The sequence below is a fragment of the Ranitomeya imitator genome, chromosome 1, assembly GCF_032444005.1.
Source record: "Ranitomeya imitator isolate aRanImi1 chromosome 1, aRanImi1.pri, whole genome shotgun sequence".
In the NCBI taxonomy this organism is placed as follows: Eukaryota; Metazoa; Chordata; class Amphibia; order Anura; family Dendrobatidae; genus Ranitomeya; species Ranitomeya imitator.
The window spans coordinates 166,307,075-166,328,025 of record NC_091282.1 but is presented as its reverse complement, the minus strand read 5'-3'; the positions used below and the strand labels follow the sequence as shown (position 1 = coordinate 166,328,025).

At 45.3% G+C, this 20,951-nt stretch overlaps 1 protein-coding gene across 4 annotated transcripts in view; it reads left to right on the top strand.

Annotated features, from left to right (window-relative positions):
- The window catches only part of CHD1 (chromodomain helicase DNA binding protein 1), a 109,174-nt gene that overhangs the window by 52,274 nt on the left and 35,949 nt on the right, over positions 1–20,951 (top strand). For all 4 annotated transcript variants that reach the window (XM_069752169.1, XM_069752186.1, XM_069752178.1 and 1 more), the window contains 10 exons: positions 4,546–4,724; positions 6,626–6,753; positions 7,591–7,807; positions 12,226–12,315; positions 15,713–15,903; positions 16,298–16,486; positions 16,826–16,988; positions 18,945–19,097; positions 19,192–19,263; positions 19,426–19,575. In XM_069752169.1, coding sequence (XP_069608270.1) covers positions 4,546–4,724; positions 6,626–6,753; positions 7,591–7,807; positions 12,226–12,315; positions 15,713–15,903; positions 16,298–16,486; positions 16,826–16,988; positions 18,945–19,097; positions 19,192–19,263; positions 19,426–19,575 — 1,532 coding nt within the window. The remainder of the gene's footprint in view (positions 1–4,545; positions 4,725–6,625; positions 6,754–7,590; positions 7,808–12,225; positions 12,316–15,712; positions 15,904–16,297; positions 16,487–16,825; positions 16,989–18,944; positions 19,098–19,191; positions 19,264–19,425; positions 19,576–20,951) is intronic.

The following is a 20,951-nucleotide window of genomic DNA, read 5'->3' as shown; positions in this document are numbered from 1 at the left end:
ATGAGGGTATGTGCACACGTCAGGATTTCTTGCAGAAATTTTCCTGACAAAATCCGGACATTTCTGCCAGAAATCCACATGCGTTTTTACCGCGATTTTGACGCGTTTTTGGTGCGTTTTTTGTGCGTTTTTTCCCAAATGCATAGAATTGCGGGAAAAACGCAGAAAATCCGCAAAAATAATGAACATGCTCATTTTTTTACCGCATGCGTTTTTTTCGCGGAAAAAAATGCATCCATGTGCACAAAACATACAGAATGCATTCTAAATGATAGAATGCATAATGTATGCGTTTTTAATGAGTTTTTATAGGGTTTTTAGCGTGAAAAAACGCAAAAAAACCTGTACTTTTTATTATTATTATTATTATTATTATACATTTTTATAGCGCCATTTATTCCATGGCGCTTTACATGTGAATACGGGGCAAATATAGACAATTACATTAAACATGAGCAGATAACAAGGCACACGAGTACATAAGGAGGGAGGACCCTGCCCGCGAGGGCTCACAGTCTGCAGGGGGTGGGTGAGGATACATTAGGAGAGGGAAGAGCTGGCTGTGCGGCTGTTCAGTAGGTTGAGGATCACTGCAGGCTGTAGGCTTGTCGGAAGAGATGAGTCTTCAGGTTCTTTTTGAAGGTTTCTATGGTAGGCGCAAGTCTGATGTGTTGGGGTAGAGAGTTCCAGAGTATGGGGGAAGCACGGGAGAAGTCTTGGATGCGGTTATGGGAAGAAGAGATGAGAGGGGAGTAGAGAAGGAGGTCTTGGGAGGATCGGAGGTCGCGTGTAGGTAGGTACCGGGAGACCATGTCACAGATGTATGGAGGAGACAGGTTGTGAATGGCTTTGTATGTCAGTGTGAGGGTTTTGACCTGGACTCTCTGGGCGATAGGAAGCCAGTGAAGGGCTTGACACAGGGGAGAGGCTGGGGAATAGCGGGGGGACAGGTGGATTAGTCGGGCAGCAGAGTGTAGGATGGATTGGAGTGGTGCCAGAGTGCTAGAGGGGAGTCCAGAGAGTAGGAGGTTGCAGTAGTCGAGGCGGGAGATGATAAGGGCATGCACTAGCGTTTTTGCAGTGTTGCGGTCAAGGAAAGCACGGATCCGGGAAATATTTTTGAGTTTGAGACGACAGGAGGAGGCAAGGGCTTGGATATGTGGCTTGAAAGAGAGGGCAGAGTCGAGGATCACCCCGAGGCACCGGGCGTGTGGGACTGGGGATAGTGAGCAGCCATTGACATTGATGGATAGATGTGGTGGAGGGGTAGAGTGAGATGGGGGAAAGATGATGAATTCTGTTTTGTCCATGTTCAGTTGTAGAAAGCGAGCAGAAAAGAAGGCTGAAATGGCAGACAGACAGTGCGGGATTTTGGTAAGCAAGGAGGAGAGGTCAGGTCCGGAGAGGTAGATCTGCGTGTCGTCGGCGTAGAGATGGTACTGCATACCGTGGGATTCTATGAGCTGTCCCAGGCCGAAAGTGTAGATGGAGAAGAGTAGGGGTCCTAGAACAGAGCCTTGAGGAACACCGACTGACAAGGGGCGAAGTGAGGAGGTGGTGTGGGGGAGGGAGACACTGAATGTTCGGTCTGTCAGATATGACGAGATCCAGGAAAGGGCCAAGTCTCTTATGCCAAGGGATGAGAGGATTTGTAGCAAAAGGGAGTGGTCAACAGTGTCAAAGGCAGAAGACAAGTCCAGGAGAAGGAGGACAGAGTAGTGTCGCTTGCTCCTGGCAGTTAGTAGGTCATTGGTGACTTTAGTTAGGGCAGTTTCAGTTGAGTGATGGGAACGGAAGCCTGATTGTAACCGATCAAAGAGGGAGCAGGAGGAGAAGTGGGAGGACAGTTCAAGATGGACGTGTTGCTCCAGCAATTTGGAGGCATAAGGGAGAAGAGATATTGGGCGATAGCTAGACACAGAGGATGGGTCGAGGGAGGGCTTTTTGAGGATGGGTGTGATCTTGGCATGCTTGAAGGATGAGGGAAAGACACCTGTTGTGAGTGAGAGGTTGAAGAGGTGCGTTAGGGTTGGGATGAAGACCGTGGAAAGGTTAGGGATGAGGTGGGATGGGAGCGGGTCAAGCGTGCAGGTGGTGAGGTGTGATCTTGACAGGAGGGTGGAGAGCTGATCTTCTGTCATGGTGGAGAAGCTGGTTTTGGAGGAGCAGGGTTAAGCAGCTAAGAGGGGCAGTGGGCGCTGTGGGCCAAAGCTTTCTCTGATCGTATTGATCTTCTGTTTAAAGAAAGAGGCGAAGTCATCAGCAGAAATGAGGGGGGAGGGAGGAGGTGCGGGGGGACGGAGTAGAGAATTGAAAGTGTTGAAAAGCTGTTTAGGGTTGTGAGACAGGGAGGATATGAGGGATGAGAAGTAAGTTTGTTTTGCGTCAGTGAGCGCAGACTTGAAGCTGGCGAGGGACTGCTTGTATGCAGTGAAGTGGTCGGCAGAGTGGGATCGCTTCCATCTCCGCTCAGCAATCCTGGAAGCCCGTCTCAATTCTTTGGTCAGGCTGGTCAGCCAGGGCTGCCTGTTAATTGTACGAGTTTTACTATGCATGAGTGGGGCGGCCGAATCGAGTGTTGTTGTTATTGTGGTGTTATAAAAAGTGGCAGCAGCATCTGTGTCATGAAGGGAAGCTATGTCTGTGAGAGGGGGAAGGGACTCAGAGAGTGATTGTAAGTTGAGATGTTTGAGATTTCTGCGAGGGTGAGTGAGTTTGTGGAGTGGGGGTTGCACACTAGGAGAGGAGAGGGACGAGAATGTCAGTAGGTTGTGGTCAGACAGGGGGAGGGGTGTGTTAGTGAGATTAGTAAGGGAGCAGAGGCGGGTGAAGATGAGGTCCAGCGTGTGGCCATCTTTGTGAGTGGCCTCAGAGGACCATTGAGTGAGGCCAAAGGAGGCAGTCAGTGATAAAAGTTTAGAGGTAGCTGAGGTGAAAGTGTCAATGGGGACATTGAAATCACCCATGATGATAGTGGGGATGTCAACAGAGAGGAAATGAAGTAGCCAGGTGGTGAAGTGGTCGAGAAAGGTGGAGATGGCTAGTTCTGGGGGGCGGTAGATGACAGCCAGCTGGAGGTTGGAGGGGGAATAGATGCGGACAGAGTGCACCTCAAACGAGGGAAGAGTAGCGGAGGGTGGTAGCGGGATTGGAGTGAAGGAGCAGGTGTCGGACAGGAGCAAGCCAACTCCTCCACCGCGTTTGTTGCTGGGGCGAGGGGTGTGAGAGAGGTGGAATCCGCCATAGGAGAGCGCAGCTGGAGAGGCCGAGTCAGAGGGGGTGAGCCAGGTTTCAGTGAGGCCGAGGAAGGAGAGTTTGTTGGTGATGAAGAGGTCATGGATAAATGTCAGTTTGTGGCAGATGGAGCGTGCGTTCCATAGTGCTCCAAGTAGGGGGAGCTGGGGAGTGGGGGCTGGATGAATGGGTATGAGGTTGTCGTGGTTGGGAAAACATGCGGAGGATCGTGGCAGGGGGTTAGAAACGAGTGTGGGGATGAATTGGGGAGGGCCGGGATTTGGGGATATGTCACCAGCAATGAGGAGTAACAGACAGGTCATTAGAAGGTGGGAGCAGGATAGGACATGATGCGGCCGTGTGTGTCTGGATAAAAAGGATTGTATGTGGAGGAACAGTTCTGAGGAGAAGGTGAGATGGCTGGGGAGTATGGAGGAAGAAATGACTAGTTCCTTACTAGGAGGAGGGATTGCAGGAGATTGTAAGAAGGAAAGTAGTATGGGTGTGAAAGAGAAATGAAACCGAAACATTGTAGTGGTTGGTGTTCTGTTACCTTCCAGTCAATTCCAGTCCAATTCAGTCTAATTCAGAATCATAATTAAAAAGATGTAATTCAGTCTAATTCAGAATCATAATTAAAAAGATGTAATTCAGTCTAATTCAGAATCATAATTAAAAAGATGTAATTTAAAAGATGGAAGTTAAAAGATGATTTGCAGCAGACTGAGTCTATAGCAGACTCCTGCATGTGAATATATCCCCAGTTAGGGGCAATCAGGTGTGAATGAGGGGGTGGCTGGGTATGGGAGACCAGATGTAGAGAGTTAAGCAAAGGTCATAAAGTGAGGGAGGGGTAAGACTGACCACTCAAAGAGATGCCAGGATCACACAATGGGATACATGAAAACAGGTCATGGAAACAAGCTCATAGGTGAGAAAGCATACTAAAAGGATTATATGTGCTGCACCAAGACACTCAGATCCAGGGGAAGCATAGAAAAGCCAGTGCAGTATACAGAGACATTCAGAAGCCAGGGAGAGCTGGGTAAAGTCAGTGCATACCTGTGGGAAGAGGAGAACAGCTCGATTAGATGGTGCAGATGATGATAATATTGTAGTAGTGATGAGTAGCCAAATGCATTCTAGAATTCAGTCTAATTCAGAATCATAATTAATACTTGTGCACATAGCCTAATAGTAAGTGTATTTTAACCCTTTGTGCGCTTCAGTGATCAGTGCTTTCATTGTTCTTCTACAGCTATAAAATGTGTAGATGCTTTGAGCTCACAGTACATTTTTTTTTTTCCCCAGCTCATTCCAATCAGAAATCTGCAGCAGGATACCCAGATTATTTTTGCAAGTGGCAGGGGCTTCCGTATTCAGAGTGCAGTTGGGAGGATGGTGCACTTATTGCAAAAAAATTTCAGGCACACATCGATGAATACTTCAGTAGAAATCAGTCCAAAACCATTCCTTTTAAGGATTGCAAGGTAAGAGTTAATAGATGCAGAGGACTGCCTCGCGTCTTCCCTGCCTCGCGTCTTCCCTGCCTCGCGTCTTCCCTGCCTCGCGTCTTCCCTGCCTCGCGTCTTCCCTGCCTCGCGTCTTCCCTGCCTCGCGTCTTCCCTGCCTCGCGTCTTCCCTGCCTCGCGTCTTCCCTGCCTCGCGTCTTCCCTGCCTCGCGTCTTCCCTGCCTCGCGTCTTCCCTGCCTCGCGTCTTCCCTGCCTCGCGTCTTCCCTGCCTCGCGTCTTCCCTGCCTCGCGTCTTCCCTGCCTCGCGTCTTCCCTGCCTCGCGTCTTCCCTGCCTCGCGTCTTCCCTGCCTCGCGTCTTCCCTGCCTCGCGTCTTCCCTGCCTCGCGTCTTCCCTGCCTCGCGTCTTCCCTGCCTCGCGTCTTCCCTGCCTCGCGTCTTCCCTGCCTCGCGTCTTCCCTGCCTCGCGTCTTCCCTGCCTCGCGTCTTCCCTGCCTCGCGTCTTCCCTGCCTCGCGTCTTCCCTGCCTCGCGTCTTCCCTGCCTCGCGTCTTCCCTGCCTCGCGTCTTCCCTGCCTCGCGTCTTCCCTGCCTCGCGTCTTCCCTGCCTCGCGTCTTCCCTGCCTCGCGTCTTCCCTGCCTCGCGTCTTCCCTGCCTCGCGTCTTCCCTGCCTCGCGTCTTCCCTGCCTCGCGTCTTCCCTGCCTCGCGTCTTCCCTGCCTCGCGTCCTCCCTGCCTCGCGTCCTCCCTGCCTCGCGTCCTCCCTGCCCCGCGTCCTCCCTGCCCCGCGTCCTCCCTGCCCCGCGTCCTCCCTGCCCCGCGTCTTCCCTGCCCCGCGTCTTCCCTGCCCCGCGTCTTCCCTGCCCCGCGTCTTCCCTGCCCCGCGTCTTCCCTGCCCCGCGTCTTCCCTGCCCCGCGTCTTCCCTGCCCCGCGTCCTCCCAGTGTTTATCAATATGACAGAGCTTGTTTAGTCTAAAAGAGTTTCTCTGAAAACAAATGGCCATAGCTGCTTTCTTCCAAAGACAGTGCCACACCTGTACTCGGGTTGTATGTGGTGTTGCAGCTCTGCCTCATTCACGTCAATGGAGCTGAGCTGCAATACCAGACAGTACAAATAAAAATTATATGGTCTGCTTTTAGATGAAACCATTAATGATTTAATCACTCCTAACAACCCCTTTACTAAAGAAACGAGACTTTGCTTACTTTGTCCATTGCAGAAATATCTGAGAAGCAGATTCTTGTTGAAACAGGCTGCCTCCAAATGTGATAGCTGTTTGTTTTTTTTAGTTTGCTTTTATGAAAGCTGACAATACATATAAGCTTAGTTTCAGCTACGCTTCCAGCTGTAGTTTGTTAAAAAAAAAAAAAGCAAAAAACAAACAAACCACATTGTCCTCTTTCTCCTGCCCACCGGTGAGTGTCTGCTGCTGCTTCTGGTGTCTGACATTGGTTGCAGCATTGTCGACATGACATTAGTGCCGCAGCCAATCAGTGAGCTCCGGATCATTGCCAATGTAGATGGATCTCCCTTTCGGAGTTCAGAGCCGCTGAGCTAACTGGCTGCCGCGCTGTTGATTTGATATCGGCGTCGCAGCTCACATGAGGACCCAGAGAAAGCAATCAAAGCACGGCTTATTTTTTTTTATCGAACTACACCAGATGTGGAACATTATCTGACAGCGAAGAACCCCTCTAGTTGCAAATCAGTGTTATAGGACCAAAGCCCACCTGTAATACAGCTGCACAGGTGGGAATTACTAAGCGGGGAGTATATATTCCAAGTATATTATGCGCAGTATTTCTTTAGCATTTTTAGACATCAGTAGCATTAGTGTGTATGTAATTACACTGGTCTCCATATGTTAATGCTTTATGCTACATGCTGGATTGTATGAACAGATGTAATATTTGTCCCAGGTTTTAAAACTAAGGCCGAGGTTTGTGGCTCTGAAGAAGCAGCCATCCTACATTGGAAGGACTGATACACTGGAGCTAAGAGACTATCAATTAAATGGCCTAAACTGGCTGGCACACTCATGGTGCAAGTAAGTGCTGCATTATTCTCTTTGCTAGTTACTTGCATGTGTTTCTTGCATGCAAATTATATTACTGCTACTTTAAAGGGCTTGTGCCATGACAGTTATTTATTAGGCAATCACAGGCTAGGTGACATATCTCTGATCAGCAGGAATCAGTGGCCTGCTGCTGATAGCAGCACCCTTATAATTTGGGAAACCCGCTGCTGAATGACCCTGTACTCCCCCTCCAAGTCACAACTACAAAAGCATCTGCAACCTCAGGCTGTGGCTGTGAAGGGCATTATACTGTGAGTGGAACTGTGGGGGTATCATTCCGTGCATAGGGCCCATTTTGGGAAGCAACATACCCCTTTCATGGTCTTTAGCATATTGTAGTGGGTGAGAACACTAAAGTGCTTCAACAGTGGAAATATTGCTGTGCAAGTGCTTCAGTAATGTCTGTCTGCAGGGAGATCGTGAGCTATGCCTTTCTGAGATTACACCTATGCTATGTGGCATGACACCACTAATAACATATATAACATTTTTTGGAGGCAACGGGGGATTTTTATTGCAGCACATGTGTAATGGGGTACAATTAGAACCTATGCTTTGGGGCCCTATGATTTCTATGTACACTTCTGGTGGGCACCTGACTGTTGCTCCCCCTATTCACCCGTGCCAATATGTGATAAATGTATGTTGGAAGAACCCCTTATGACCAGGTTTACGCTTAGTGCACTTTAATGCTGCATGCCATTTTGCTTTTATGTTGGCGCACATTGACAATGAAAATGAATTGCAACTGCAATTGTGCTTCTGTTGGGCAGCAGAAATAATTGAAATTGTGTCATTTTTCTACAGAGGAAACAGTTGCATCTTGGCAGATGAAATGGGATTGGGAAAAACCATTCAAACCATTTCTTTCTTAAATTATTTGTTCCATGAACATCAGCTTTATGGGCCATTTTTGATTGTGGTTCCCCTTTCTACTTTAACGTCCTGGCAAAGAGAAATCCAGAATTGGGCCCCATTAATGAACGCTGTGGTGTACTTGGGGGACATTAATAGTAGAAATGTGGTAAGTTGAACTTGCAGTTATATTGGTATTTGTTTTATGTCCAAGATTTTCCACAAGAAAAATTATTTGTTAACGTGGGCAGCTTTTGCTTAATTTTTAGCTTTATTTTCTAGAGCTAGTTGGAATTTTTTTTTTAGTATCCAGTGAAGGCTGCAGCCCCAGGCACAGAGAAAAGAAAAGGGACCCTTTTTCATAATTCTGGACAAGTCTTTAACCCCTTAATCCCATATGACGTACTATCCCATCAAGGTGACCTGGGACTTAATTCCCAGTGACGGGATAGTACGTCATATGCGATCGGCCACACTCACGGGGGGAGCGTGGCCGATTGCAACCGGGTGTCAGCTGACTATCGCAGCCGACATCCGGCACTATGTGCCAGGAGCGGTCATGGACCGCTCCCGGCACATTAACCCCCGACACACTGCGATCAAACATGATTGCAGTGTTCCGGCGGTACAGGGAAGCATCGCGCAGGGAGGGGGCTCCCTGGGGGCTTCCCTGAGACGATCGGTACTAGGCGATGAGCTTACCTTGTACCGAGCGTCTCCTCCCTGCAGGACCCGGATCCAAAATGGCTACTTCCGGGTCCTGCAGGGAGGTGGCTTACCAAGTGCCTGCTCAGAGCAAGCGCTGGTAAGCCAGGAACAGTGCACGTCAGATCTTTTAAATGTGTAAAAAAAAAAAAAAAAAAGTTACGGTAATAAATAAAGAGAAAAAATATATATATTGTTCCCATAAATACATTTCTTTATCTAAATTAAAAAAAAAATAAATAAAAGTACACATATTTAGTATCGCCGCGTCCGTAACGACCTGACCTATAAAACTGGCTCACTAGTTAACCCCTTCAGTGAACACCGTAAAAAAAGGCAAAAAACGCTTTATTTCATACCGCCGAACAAAAAGTGGAATAACACACGATCAAAAAGACAGATGCAAATAACCATGGTACCGCTGAAAACGTCATCTTGTCCCTCAAAAAATGAGCCACAATACAGCATCATCAGCAAAACAATAAAAAAGTTATACTCCTCAGAATAAAGCGATGCAAAAATAATTATCTTTTCTATGAAATAGTTTTTATTGTATAAAAGCAGCAAAACATGAAAAAATAATCTAAATGAGGTATCGCTGTAATCGTACTGACCCGAAGAATAAAATTGCTTTATTCATTTTAGCAAACGTGAAACGGTATAACCCCCCCCCCCCCCCCAAAAAAAAAAAAAGAAATTCATGAATAGCTGGTTTTTGGTCATTTTGCCTCACAAGAATCGGAATAAAAAGCGATCAACAATTGTCACATGCCCAAAAATGGTACCAATAAAAACGTCAACTTGTCCCGCAAATAACAAGACCTCACATGACTATGTGGACCAAAATATCGAAAAATTATAGCTCTCAAAATGTGGTAACGCAAAAAAATATTTTTTGCAATAAAAAGCGTCTTTTAGTGTGTGACAGCTGCCAATCATAAAAATCCGCTAAAAAACCCGCTATAAAAGTAAATCAAACCCCCCTTCAACACCTCCTTAGTTAGGGAAACGTAAAAAAATTAAAAAATGTATTTATTTCCATTTTACCGTTAGGGTTAGGGTTGGGGCTAGGGTTGGGGTTAGGGTTGGGGCTACAGTTAGGGTTAGGGCTACAGTTAGGGTTAAAGCTACAGTTAGGGTTGGGGCTAAAGTTAGGGTTAGGGTTTGGATTACATTTACGGTTGGGATTAGGGTTAGGGGTGTGTCAGGGTTAGGGGTGTGGTTAGAGGTGTGGTTGGGATTAGGGTTAGGGGTGTGTTTGGGATAGGTTTTCAGTTAGAATTGGGGGTTTCCACTGTTTAGGCACATCAGGGCTCTCTAAATGCGACATGGGGTCCGATCTCAATTCCAGCCAATTCTGCGTTGAAAAAGTAAAACAGTGCTCCTTCCCTTCCGAGCTCTCCCGTGCGCCAAAACAGGGGTGTACCCCAACATATGGGGTATCAGCATACTCAGGACAAATTGGACAACAACTATTGGGGTCGAATTTCTCTTGTTACCTTTGGGAAAATAAAAATTTGGGGGGCTAAAAAAAAACATTTTTGTGGGAAAAAAATTTATTTTTATTTTCACGACTCTGCGTTATAAACTGTAGTGAAACACTTGGGGTTCTCACAACACATCTAGATAAGTTCCTTGGGGGGTCTAGTTTCCAAAATGGTGTCACTTGTGGGGGGTTTCTACTGTTTAGGTGCATCAGGGGCCCTACAAATGCATCGTGACGCCTGCAGACCAATCCATCTAAGTCTGCATTCCAAATGGCGCTCCTTCCCTTCCGAGCTCTGCCATACGCCCAAACGGTGGTTCCCTCCCACATATGGGGTATCAGCGTACTCAGGACAAATTGGATAACAACTTTTGGGGTCAAATTTCTCCTGTTACCCTTGGGAAAATACAAAACTGGGGCTAAAAAATTTTTGTGAAAAAAAATAATAATAATTTTTATTTTCACGGCTCTGCGTTATAAACTGTAGTGAAACACTTGGGGGTTCAAAGCTGTCAAAACACATCTAGATAAGTTCCTTAGGGGGTCTACTTTCCAAAATGGTGTCACTTGTGGGGGGTTTCAATGTTTAGGCACATCAGGGGCTCTCCAAACACAACATGGCGTCCCATCTCAATTCCAGTCAGTTTTGCTTTGAAAAGTCAAATGGCACTCCTTCCCTTCCGAGCTCTGCCATGCGCCCAAACAGTGGTTTACCCTCACATATGGGGTATCGGCATACTCAGAGCAAATGGCAAAACAACTTTTGAGTTCCAATTTCTTCTCTTACCCTTGGGAAAATAAAAAATTGGGGGCGAAAAGATCATATTTGTGAAAAAATATGATTTTTTATTTTGACGGCTCTGTATTATAAACTTCTGTGAAGCACTTGGTGGGTCAAAGTGCTCACCACACATCTAGATAAGTTCCTTAGGGGGTCTACTTTCCAAAATGGTGTAACTTGCTGGGGGTTACAATGTTTAGGCACATCAGGGGCTCTCCATACGCAACATAATAATAATAATCTTTATTTTTATATAGCGCTAACATATTCCGCAGCGCTTTACAGTTTGCACACATTATCATCACTGTACCCGATGGGGCTCACAATCTAAATTCCCTATTAGTATGTCTTTCCGGAGGAAACCCACGCAAACCTTGGTGGGGTTTGAACCCAGGACTCCAGCGCTGCAAGGCTGCTGTGCTATCCACTGCGCCACCGTGCTGCCCGATGGCATGGCGTCCCATCTCAATTCCAGTCAATTTTGCATTGAAAAGTCAAACGGCGCTCCTTCCCTTCCGAGCTCTGCCATGCACCCAAACAGTGGTTTATCCCCACATATGGTGTATCAGCGTACTCAGAACAAATTGTACAACAACTTTTTGGGTCCATTTTCTCCTGTTACCCTTGGTAAAATAAAACAAATTGGAGCTGAAGTAAATTTTTTGTGAAAAAAGTTACCGTAAATGTTCATTTTTTTTTTAACATTCCAAAAATTCCTGTAAAACACCTGAAGGGTTAATAAACTTCTTGAATGTGGTTTTGAGCACCTTGAGGGGTGCAGTTTTTAGAATGGTGTCACACTTGGGTATTTCTATCATATAGACCCCTCAAAATGACTTCAAATGTGATGTGGTCCCTAAAAAATATTGGTGTTATAAAAATGAGAAATTGCTGGTCAACTTTTAACCCTTATAACACCCTTAACAAAAAAACATTTTGGTTCCAAAATTGTGCTGATGTAAAATAGACATGTGGGAAATGTTACTTATTAATTATTTTGTGTGACATATATCTGTGATTTAAGGGCATAAAAATTCAAAGTTGGAAAATTGCAAAATTTTCAAAATTTTCGCCAAATCTCTGTTTTTTTCACAAAATAAACGCATGTTATGTCTAAGAAATTTTACCACTATCATGAAGTACAATGTCACGAGAAAACAATGTCAGAATCGCAAAGATCCGTTGAAGCGTTCCAGAGTTATAACCTCATAAAGGGACAGTGGTCAGAATTGTAATAATTGGCCCGGTCATTAACGTGCAAACCACCCTTGGGGCTTAAGGGGTAAAAGAGGTCATTAGTGAATCTCAAAATTGATTACCTATCCATAGGATAAAACATCTATGTTTGATTTGCGAGCTTTGACTGTCTGCGTTCCCGCTGGTCAATAAAGTCTTCAATGGGACCATGCAGCACAACCCCTTCTACTAAGTAGGTGGGGAAAATATAACAAAGTGACTTTGATTACCATCAATCACAACAGCCCCTTTAGACAGCTAATTAGGGGGGTTGCCGAGAGTCTGATCCCTGCCCCCACCGATCAGTACTTGTTGTTTTTATTGGCGCAGCATCCATTCTGCTGATTCATGTTACCTAAACCAGATTTCTTTGCTTCAGATCCGGACACATGAGTGGATGCACCTACAGACAAAGCGATTGAAGTTCAATGTTGTATTAACTACCTATGAAATTTTACTTAAGGACAAAGTAAGTGTAACATTCTATCAAAAGTTTTACCCCTTTTTTAGGACAAAAATATGTGAACACCCCAAGATCACATCCCCTTAAGCACTTATATGATATTCATTCCCTTTTGCCTTTCTTTAAGGGTTATTCTCAGGTTAATTGTTGTTTTTAAATGACAAAGTTCTTATGAAATCAAGAAACTTTGTCGTTGTCTTCTTATTAAATATCCTTTTAGTCATCAATGGATTGTTAATTTTATGGTTTACTGCTCATTGTCTACATTACTGGCCACCTCTGTCGTCTATCAGTCTGTCCTAGGCAAGGAACATGGTACATAAGCCCTGTGCTATAAAGGTTGTAAAGCGCTGCTGTGAAATTGGTTGGGTCCAGCCAGCTTCAGTGCCCCTGGGTGTCTATAAGACACCTATCTATTACTAATCCTATAGTTATATTATAAACAAAGACACAGCCAGAATAAAGTCTTTTATTTGAAATAAAAACAAGCGACACTTTCCCTTTTTATTTAAGAATAACAAACAGTTATACTCTCCTAACGCCAATTCCATTGAATCCCTAGTCTCCACTAATAAAACAAAAATTAAACACAACAATATCCCTCACCTGTCCGTTGTTCTGTTCCATGCGGTAATCCATGACTGGGGATTAATAGTTTTCAACCTGAACGGTGCCAAGATGCGACCATCCATGCTTTGAACCACTCATGAATAATCAGTGAGCTGCGGTGACCTCATCATGTTACCTTCAGTCACTGAGGCTGCGTTCCCAGCCGGGCAAATGAACTGCGTTGATCTCCCACCGGTGAGATCACCGATAGCACAGTGAGAAAAAGTCTCACGGTGCAGAGTTGAGTTTACCACAGTTCACCGGGAGCATTTCACTGCGGTGAATTTGAGTTGCGGTAAACTCGCAGGATTTAGGTGTCTTGGAGAATGTCGAAGGCAACATCCGTACATAAGCCAGAGATCCTGAATGGAAGGATAGGAATTGTCCTACACTGAATAGGGAGATGGCTAGATGAGAAAAACCTTAATGGCTGGAGTAAAGCCATGCAAAGCATGGGAAGGAGATCTACCAACTCCCTGGAGAGGTAACCATGGAGAGGTCTGAACCTAGAATCCAAGTACTGACAACAGTACAACAGTGTGAAACCGAGCTGGAAAGGGCGTACGTGGTGAAAAGAATGTTACTGATGAGGAACGACTGGTCCAGCGTATTGGAAAAAATAAGTACTGACCCCCTGAGGCTTCTTGGGTAACCCTTGTCCAACCCGGACCTTCTAGGCAGGAAGGGGACCAGGATCCTCAAATGTGGGACCGCTTACTTTGGGAAGAACCGCAACAGGACAAGATCGTTAAAAGTAGGCTGCTATAAGAAGAAACACAAAGTGTGCAGTCTATTCAGTGATGTCTAACCATCTGGGGGAGGGTGATCCCTGGGAAAATGCCTGCTCCCGGCAACAGGGTGCTTTGTGTAGGCAACAGAGGGTGGAGGGTGACTTGCAAACCCAACCAGCTGGGTACGAGTGCTGAACCTGTGAACCACATGGCTACATAGCCAAAGATTCCATAACTTGGAATGGTCTGTCCGTGTGAGACAGTTCTGTACCTGGAAGTCAAAATGTAATGACCGGGAGAGGAAAAACAAACGGACTCTAAATACCAAGAAGGATACAACATCTGATCCTGGACTGAAGCGGCTCTCAAACTATGGCTGTGATTTACGATGTTGGAGAAGGGAATTGCGTGACTTCAGGAACCGAATCCCAGGGCTGAAGAGACTCTCCATAATGTGGATTAGACTGTTGGAATAAAGAGTCTTTAATCAGCCAGGAACCGGCCCAAACACTGTAATAGTAGAAGCAGTAGTTGCAGATCACCTTTCCTCATGTAACGGTTGGTGCAGGCTTCTGGGGAAGAAAGATTGCGCCGTCGGAGAAGAGCGTCCTCAGTCAGAAAAAGGCGTGCTCTTCTCCCCTGTATCCAGGGAGCAAGGCGCACTGTAATTGGCTGAGGATGGTGGACTGGAAGTACAGAAGAGCCAGTGTGACTGATTGGCTGTGAGTGCGGGGACGTGTCACAGCCGCAGGAGAAGGCTCCAAACTAAGCAGGGGGGCTAAATTTGAGAACTAGGCCTCCACGAAGAACCAGGACGACGAGGAAGACGAGGCTGGGCTGAAAACAAAAGGCTAGTAAGACACCTCCAATGCACTGCCCTTGATCCATCACACACTAATAAAGAGCCCCACATGTACATCTACACAATAAAGAGCCCCTGTATAGTGAATCCTGTGAGTAACAATGTCCAGTCATCTTCCTGGGGAACAGGGGGAGGTGAACCTGCAGGATAAAAAGGGGTAACTCTTCGTCCCTAAAGATATCTCCGATATAAGATCAAACGTCCAAACCTCATCGGATTGCTGGATGTCTGTACTTTCTGACACTATCTGGCTCTGGTGGGCACGAGTGGGGACCTGGACCCTTCCTGAGATCACCTGAATACTTTTGATGTGTTATGTGTTAGGGGCTATGTTCCTGCCGGATAGACAGAAGAGGATACGGGCTGTCTGTCTACGCCGTACTCTGTTTCTACATGGGATATCAGTGTGACTGTTGATACTGTTTCCCTTCATGGGATAGAAGAGAAAACCAAGGTAAATATGGGTCTAATAAAAGACCCGTGTCTGCCTCTTACTGACACTAATCTAAACTGGTCGTCTTGTTTCCAGTCGGTGGGTGTATACTACTGAGGAGAAGCTAATTTTTTGTATTGTCTAGTCACAGCAGGATACACCCCCATGGTTTCCTGTGTCCCCCAATGAAGCGATAGAGAAAACAAATTGCCAGCAGCTTATTAAGTTCATTGTGACTTAAAGAAGTTGCCCACTACTTGGACAACCCCTTCTCACATATAAGCTTTGCCCCTATAAAGTAAAAAAAGCTTATTTACCTCCCGTGCTGGCACTGTTTCAGCGATGTTGGCATTCAGGTTCCTGGGACTCTCATGTGGTTGTTACGATATGTGAGCATTGGCGTCACTGACCCCACCTTCAGACAAATCGAGCATGAAGAGGGAGTCAGCGCTGCGGCTGCTCTTCGTTCCTATTGATGCTCAATTTGTCCGAAGGCACGGCCAGTGACGCCAGCACTGATTGGGCGCCAGGCTCACGTTTCATATCAACCGCATGAGATCCCTGAGAACGCAAATGTCAACACGGCTGGAACAGCGCCGACATGGAAGGTGAGTGAGCTTTTTTTTTTTTCATCTGCACCAAACATTTAGATCAAGAAGGGGAGTTGTCCTAGCAGTGGACAGCCCCTTTAATTTTCTTGAATATGAGCGTTCAACTCTAGTCAGTCACAGAATCTATTAACTGAGTTGTTGGTTTTCTTTTCCCTAGTCTTTCCTAGGTGGTGTTAACTGGTCTTTCGTAGGTGTTGATGAAGCTCATCGGCTGAAAAACGATGATTCTCTGCTGTACAAGACCCTGATAGACTTCAAGTCAAATCATCGTCTCCTCATCACTGGAACGCCTTTACAGAACTCCCTTAAAGAATTGTGGTCCTTGCTTCACTTCATTATGCCAGAAAAGTAAGAGCTTCAGATATGAAAGCATTAATACCTAGAATATTGGGCCTGTTTTACACATCCATGTTTCGTGGGCCGAGTACGATGCACAGACTGTCCATAAGTGTCTCCTAACCTGAACTCCACAGCCTTGGAGGCATATTCGAGCCTGTCCAGTTCGGGTCAGGAAAACTGCCAACCATTCGAACTCGGACCACGAAGCCTTAGAGATGTTGTATTCAGTATAAGATGTCCTTTTCCATTACAATATTTGGGGAATCCTCTGTTTTACACACTTGTTTTTAGTATTATGAACCCTTTTGTCTTGTGCCTTCTGCAACTCTTAGAGGTACAGTTTCTTCCATAGAGCAGACTAAACAAAATATATATTTTTTTGTGTGTATATATTCTATAATAGGTTCTCCTCCTGGGAGCACTTTGAGGAGGAGCATGGTAAAGGCAGAGAATATGGCTATGCAAGTCTTCACAAAGAACTTGAGCCATTCCTTCTAAGAAGAGTAAAGAAAGATGTGGAGAAATCTTTACCAGCTAAAGTAGAACAAATTTTGAGAGTTGAGATGAGTGCTCTGCAGAAACAGTACTATAAGTAAGTATACTTGCCGTGGGTTGTTTCTGAACATTAACTTATGCATGCAATTTTGGACCACAATGAGTATTAATAACATTACTATTTTATATTGGGTTTGCATCTCAGATCCTACTAGCCCTTACTATTCCTGTGCTAGGCAGGAAAATTTCATGTGATTTGGCATCCAATAGTTATGCCAAGAGTTTATCTTATGCTGCCTTGTTATACCGCCATGTGAAAATATAACTATACAAGGCCCCATTGAATTATATCAGTACCTTATCCAGGATATATTTAATATGGATCTTGAATATGTTCTTGTAAAAGATCTCGTCATTGTTTCTGTCCTTTCCTCAGGTGGATCTTAACACGCAATTATAAGGCTTTGAGCAAAGGCGGGAAAGGAAGTACCTCAGGATTTTTAAACATCATGATGGAGCTTAAAAAGTGTTGTAACCATTGCTACCTCATTAAGCCTCCGGAAGATAATGAATTCTACAACAGGCAAGAAGCTTTACAGGTTAGACATAATGCCGTCTCTTCATTCAAAAGTACTGCAGCAATAAAATCAATCATATGTTTTAAGCTGCAGTCACACGTTGTGGATTTAGTGTAGGTTTTGCGCCAATTTTCAGAAACAATCGCAATCCCATTGCGTTTTTGCACAATGCAGTATATACTGGTCATGGCAATGTCCCGCGCATAGGAGACTGTGCATGGGCAATTGCCATCGGGTGTCAGCTGATTCTGGCACTCGCCTGCCCCGCTCCTGGCATTTTAACCCGCTAAAAGCTGCTATCGAAATACATCGATAGCATTTATCAGGCATGCAGAGGGAGTGAATGTAAAAAAAAAAAATAATAATAAAAAAAAAAGTGTGTTTATATATTACATTGTACCCATAAATAAATATTTTTATAAACAAATCTGTTTTCTTTATCGCCTCTCATTGGGGGACACAGGAACCGTTCCTGTGTCCCCCAATGGAGGCTTCAAGAAACAGATTTTACGGTAAGCAACCAAAAATCCTGTTTTATCATGATATCACTGAACAAAAAGTGGAATAAAACACGATCAAAAAGCGATGCAAAAATTTGTTTTCATATAAAATAGTTTTTATTGTGTAAAAGCGCCAAAACATTAACTATATATTAAGTGTGGTATCGCTGTACGTATATTGACCCAAAGAATAAAGCTGCATTTAACAATTTTACCACACGAGAAATGACAAAAAAAATGTTCCTGAATTGTTGGTTTTGGTTTATTCTGCCGCTGAACAGAAAACGATCAAAAAATGTCATGTGTTTGAAAATGATACTGATAAAAACGTCAACTCGTCCCGCAAAAAACAACCCCTCACACGACTCTGTCTGCCGAAATATGGAAAAATTATAACTCAAAATATGGTGATGCAAAAACAGTTTTTTTGCAATGAAAAGCATCTATTAGTGTGTGACAGCAGCCAAGCATAAAACGATATAAATCTGGTATCTCTGTAATCGCACTGACCCGAAGAATAAAGTCGCCATATCACTTATGCTACATGAGGAACGGCGTACAAAATAAATGAAACCAATTCCTGCTGTTGATTTGTTCATTCTGCCTCCCAAAAACAGCAGTGTCCATCTTTTTAGATGTGCAAAAAAGTGCACCGCTGAACAGAGGCCAGACTGTGTCCAGAGTAACTTTGCTGCCTCAGTATAATGAATGGATCCCTCTGGGGGGTTTCATCTGAATCACGTCACACCTAAACCCCTATCCTATGTAAGTGCTCAGTGTAAAGCGCAAGATAAATTTGATCTAAAAGGTTCCTAACAAAGGCTTCAAGTCAATCCACAAAAAAAGCAAGTCCCCAATCATGTTCGGCATCTAAAGCACCTGAAGGGTTAATAACCTTTTTGAATGTGGTTGTGAGCACATTGAGGGGTGCTTTTCTTAGAATGGTGTCACTTGGGTATTTTCAATTATATAGACCCCTCAAAGTGACTTCAGATGGAATGTAGTCCCTAAAAAAAAAAAAGTTACTGATCAGTAAGTTATCACCTATACTATGGATAATCCATGGACATCCACAAGTATAATCAACACATCACTGCTGCAGCCAGTCACAGTGTAGGACGTGTAGCGGCGGGCATGTTGGTAAGACTTATTTTTTATTTTTTTAAAGAAATCTGGATGATTTCAGGAAGTGATAGTCTTTGATCCCCAGGGAACGTGACACTTCATGCAGGAAATAAATCCTCGCTTCCTGGCAGCCATCCTCCTGTTGCCCAGGTGCTGTGGTCCAGCATTGTGGATGATGCACAATAGCTGTGCATTGTATAATACAGAATATGACATACTAGGTTTTGCTAATATTCAGAGCTGTAGATGGCCATGCCATTGTGTAGCTACACCTTAACAATGATGGAAACTGGATCATTTTCAGTTATTCATTTTTTTTTCTTTTGTTTTACTGTTTGTTTTTGCTCTTTAGCACTTAATTCGCAGTAGCGGGAAGCTGATTCTTCTGGACAAGTTGCTAGTACGTCTGAGAGAACGCGGTAACAGAGTCTTGATATTTTCTCAAATGGTTCGGATGCTGGACATCCTTGCAGAATACCTAAAGGCTCGACAGTTTCCTTTCCAGGTAAATTTCAGCTTCAGTTTCAGTGAGTTTGTAAAACTGTTTGTACTTTACAGCTATATTGTGATTGCTTAAACTTGTCATGTTTTCTTTTTAGAGATTAGATGGATCCATCAAAGGAGAAATCCGAAAACAAGCCTTGGACCATTTTAATGCGGAAGGTTCGGAGGTAAGGATGACTTTTTTTTTTTTTAAGTGATAATGACATTTTTTTGAATGATTAAGCCTCTTTTTTCCCCCCTATTTTCTCGTGAAGCTTTACTTCACTTCCATTCTAATTGCAAAAATAAAAGAAAATTACGAAAATACTTGTTCTTTCTTCTTTGCGCAGGACTTTTGCTTTCTGCTCTCTACCCGTGCCGGTGGTCTTGGAATAAACCTTGCTTCAGCTGACACAGTTGTCATTTTTGATTCCGACTGGAATCCACAAAATGACCTTCAGGCCCAAGCAAGAGCTCATCGAATAGGACAAAAGAAGCAGGTAATGTGTTTTTCCTTTTAGAATTCTGCACATTTCCGTATGCAGCAATGCACACTGACAGATAATCAGAAGCCAGCAGCTGACATTGGCGTGCACGTGACTGAGCGCATGGTGGAGACGTTGTGCGCACCAGTCGCTTGGACGCTGAAGTCAGCTGCTAGCTTCAGAAGACAAGGCAGTGCGACTGGGAGAGGAAGGAAGGGGAGTGGGAGTGTTTGTGTGTGTTTTTTTCTGTGCGTTGAACATCTGCGGCGCAGGCAGGATTGGGGGAGCATGTACAAGGATGGGGGAGCGTGTACAAGGATGGGGGAGCGTGTACAAGGATGGGGGAGCGTGTACAAGGATGGGGGGAGCGTGTACAAGGATGTGGGGAGTGTGTACAAGGATGGGGGGAGCGTGTACAAGGATGGGGGGAGCGTGTACAAGGATGGGGGGAGCGTGTACAAGGATGGAGGTAGCGTGTACGAGGGATGGGGGAGCGTGTACGAGGGATGGGGGAGCGTGTACAAGGATAGGAGAGCGTGTGCAAGGATGGATGGGGGAGCGTGTGCAAGGATGGATGGGGGAGCGTGTGCAAGGATGGATGGGGGAGCGTGTGCAAGGATGGATGGGGGAACGTGTGCAAGGATGGATGGGGGAGCAGGTACACGGAATGGGGAGCATATTCATCGATTGGGTGAGTATATATAGTGTTCACGGAATGGGGGAGCATATACCGGGATGGGGAGCATATTCCTTTTATATCTGCAGTCTAGTACCTTTCTCTCTCTGGTGCCCCCACCTGCTCTCTGCATAACCCAGAACCCCCCCGCCGCTCTCTGTGCAAGTTGTTATTCTAATCTAAAACCTCAGTGTACTGGTTAAAGGCAATCTGTCACCTACTTTTTTTGTATGTAAGCTGCGGCCACCACCATTAGGGGCTTATCTACAGCATTCTGTAATGCTGTAGATAAGCCCCCGATGTAACTGGAAAGGTAAGAAAAACACCTTAGATTATACTCACCCAGAGGCGGTCCCGATCCGGTCCGAAGGGCGTCGCGGTCCGAGTCCGGTGCCTCCTATCTTCATGCGATGACGTCCTCTTCCTTGCTTCCTGTTGCGGCTCCTGTGCAGGCGTACTTTATCTGCACTGTTGAGGGCAGCGCAAAGTACTGCAGTGCGCAGGCGCTCGGCTTCTCGGACCTTTCCTGGCGCCTGCGCACTGGACGTCATCACACGAAGATGGGAAGCGCCGGACCGCGACGTCCACCCGACCGCCCCCCGGGTGAGTATAATCTAACTTGTTTTTCTTCTCTTTCAGGTAACATCGGGGGCTTATCTACAGCATTACAGAATACTGTAGATAAGCCCCTAAAGGTGGTGGCCGCAGCTTATAT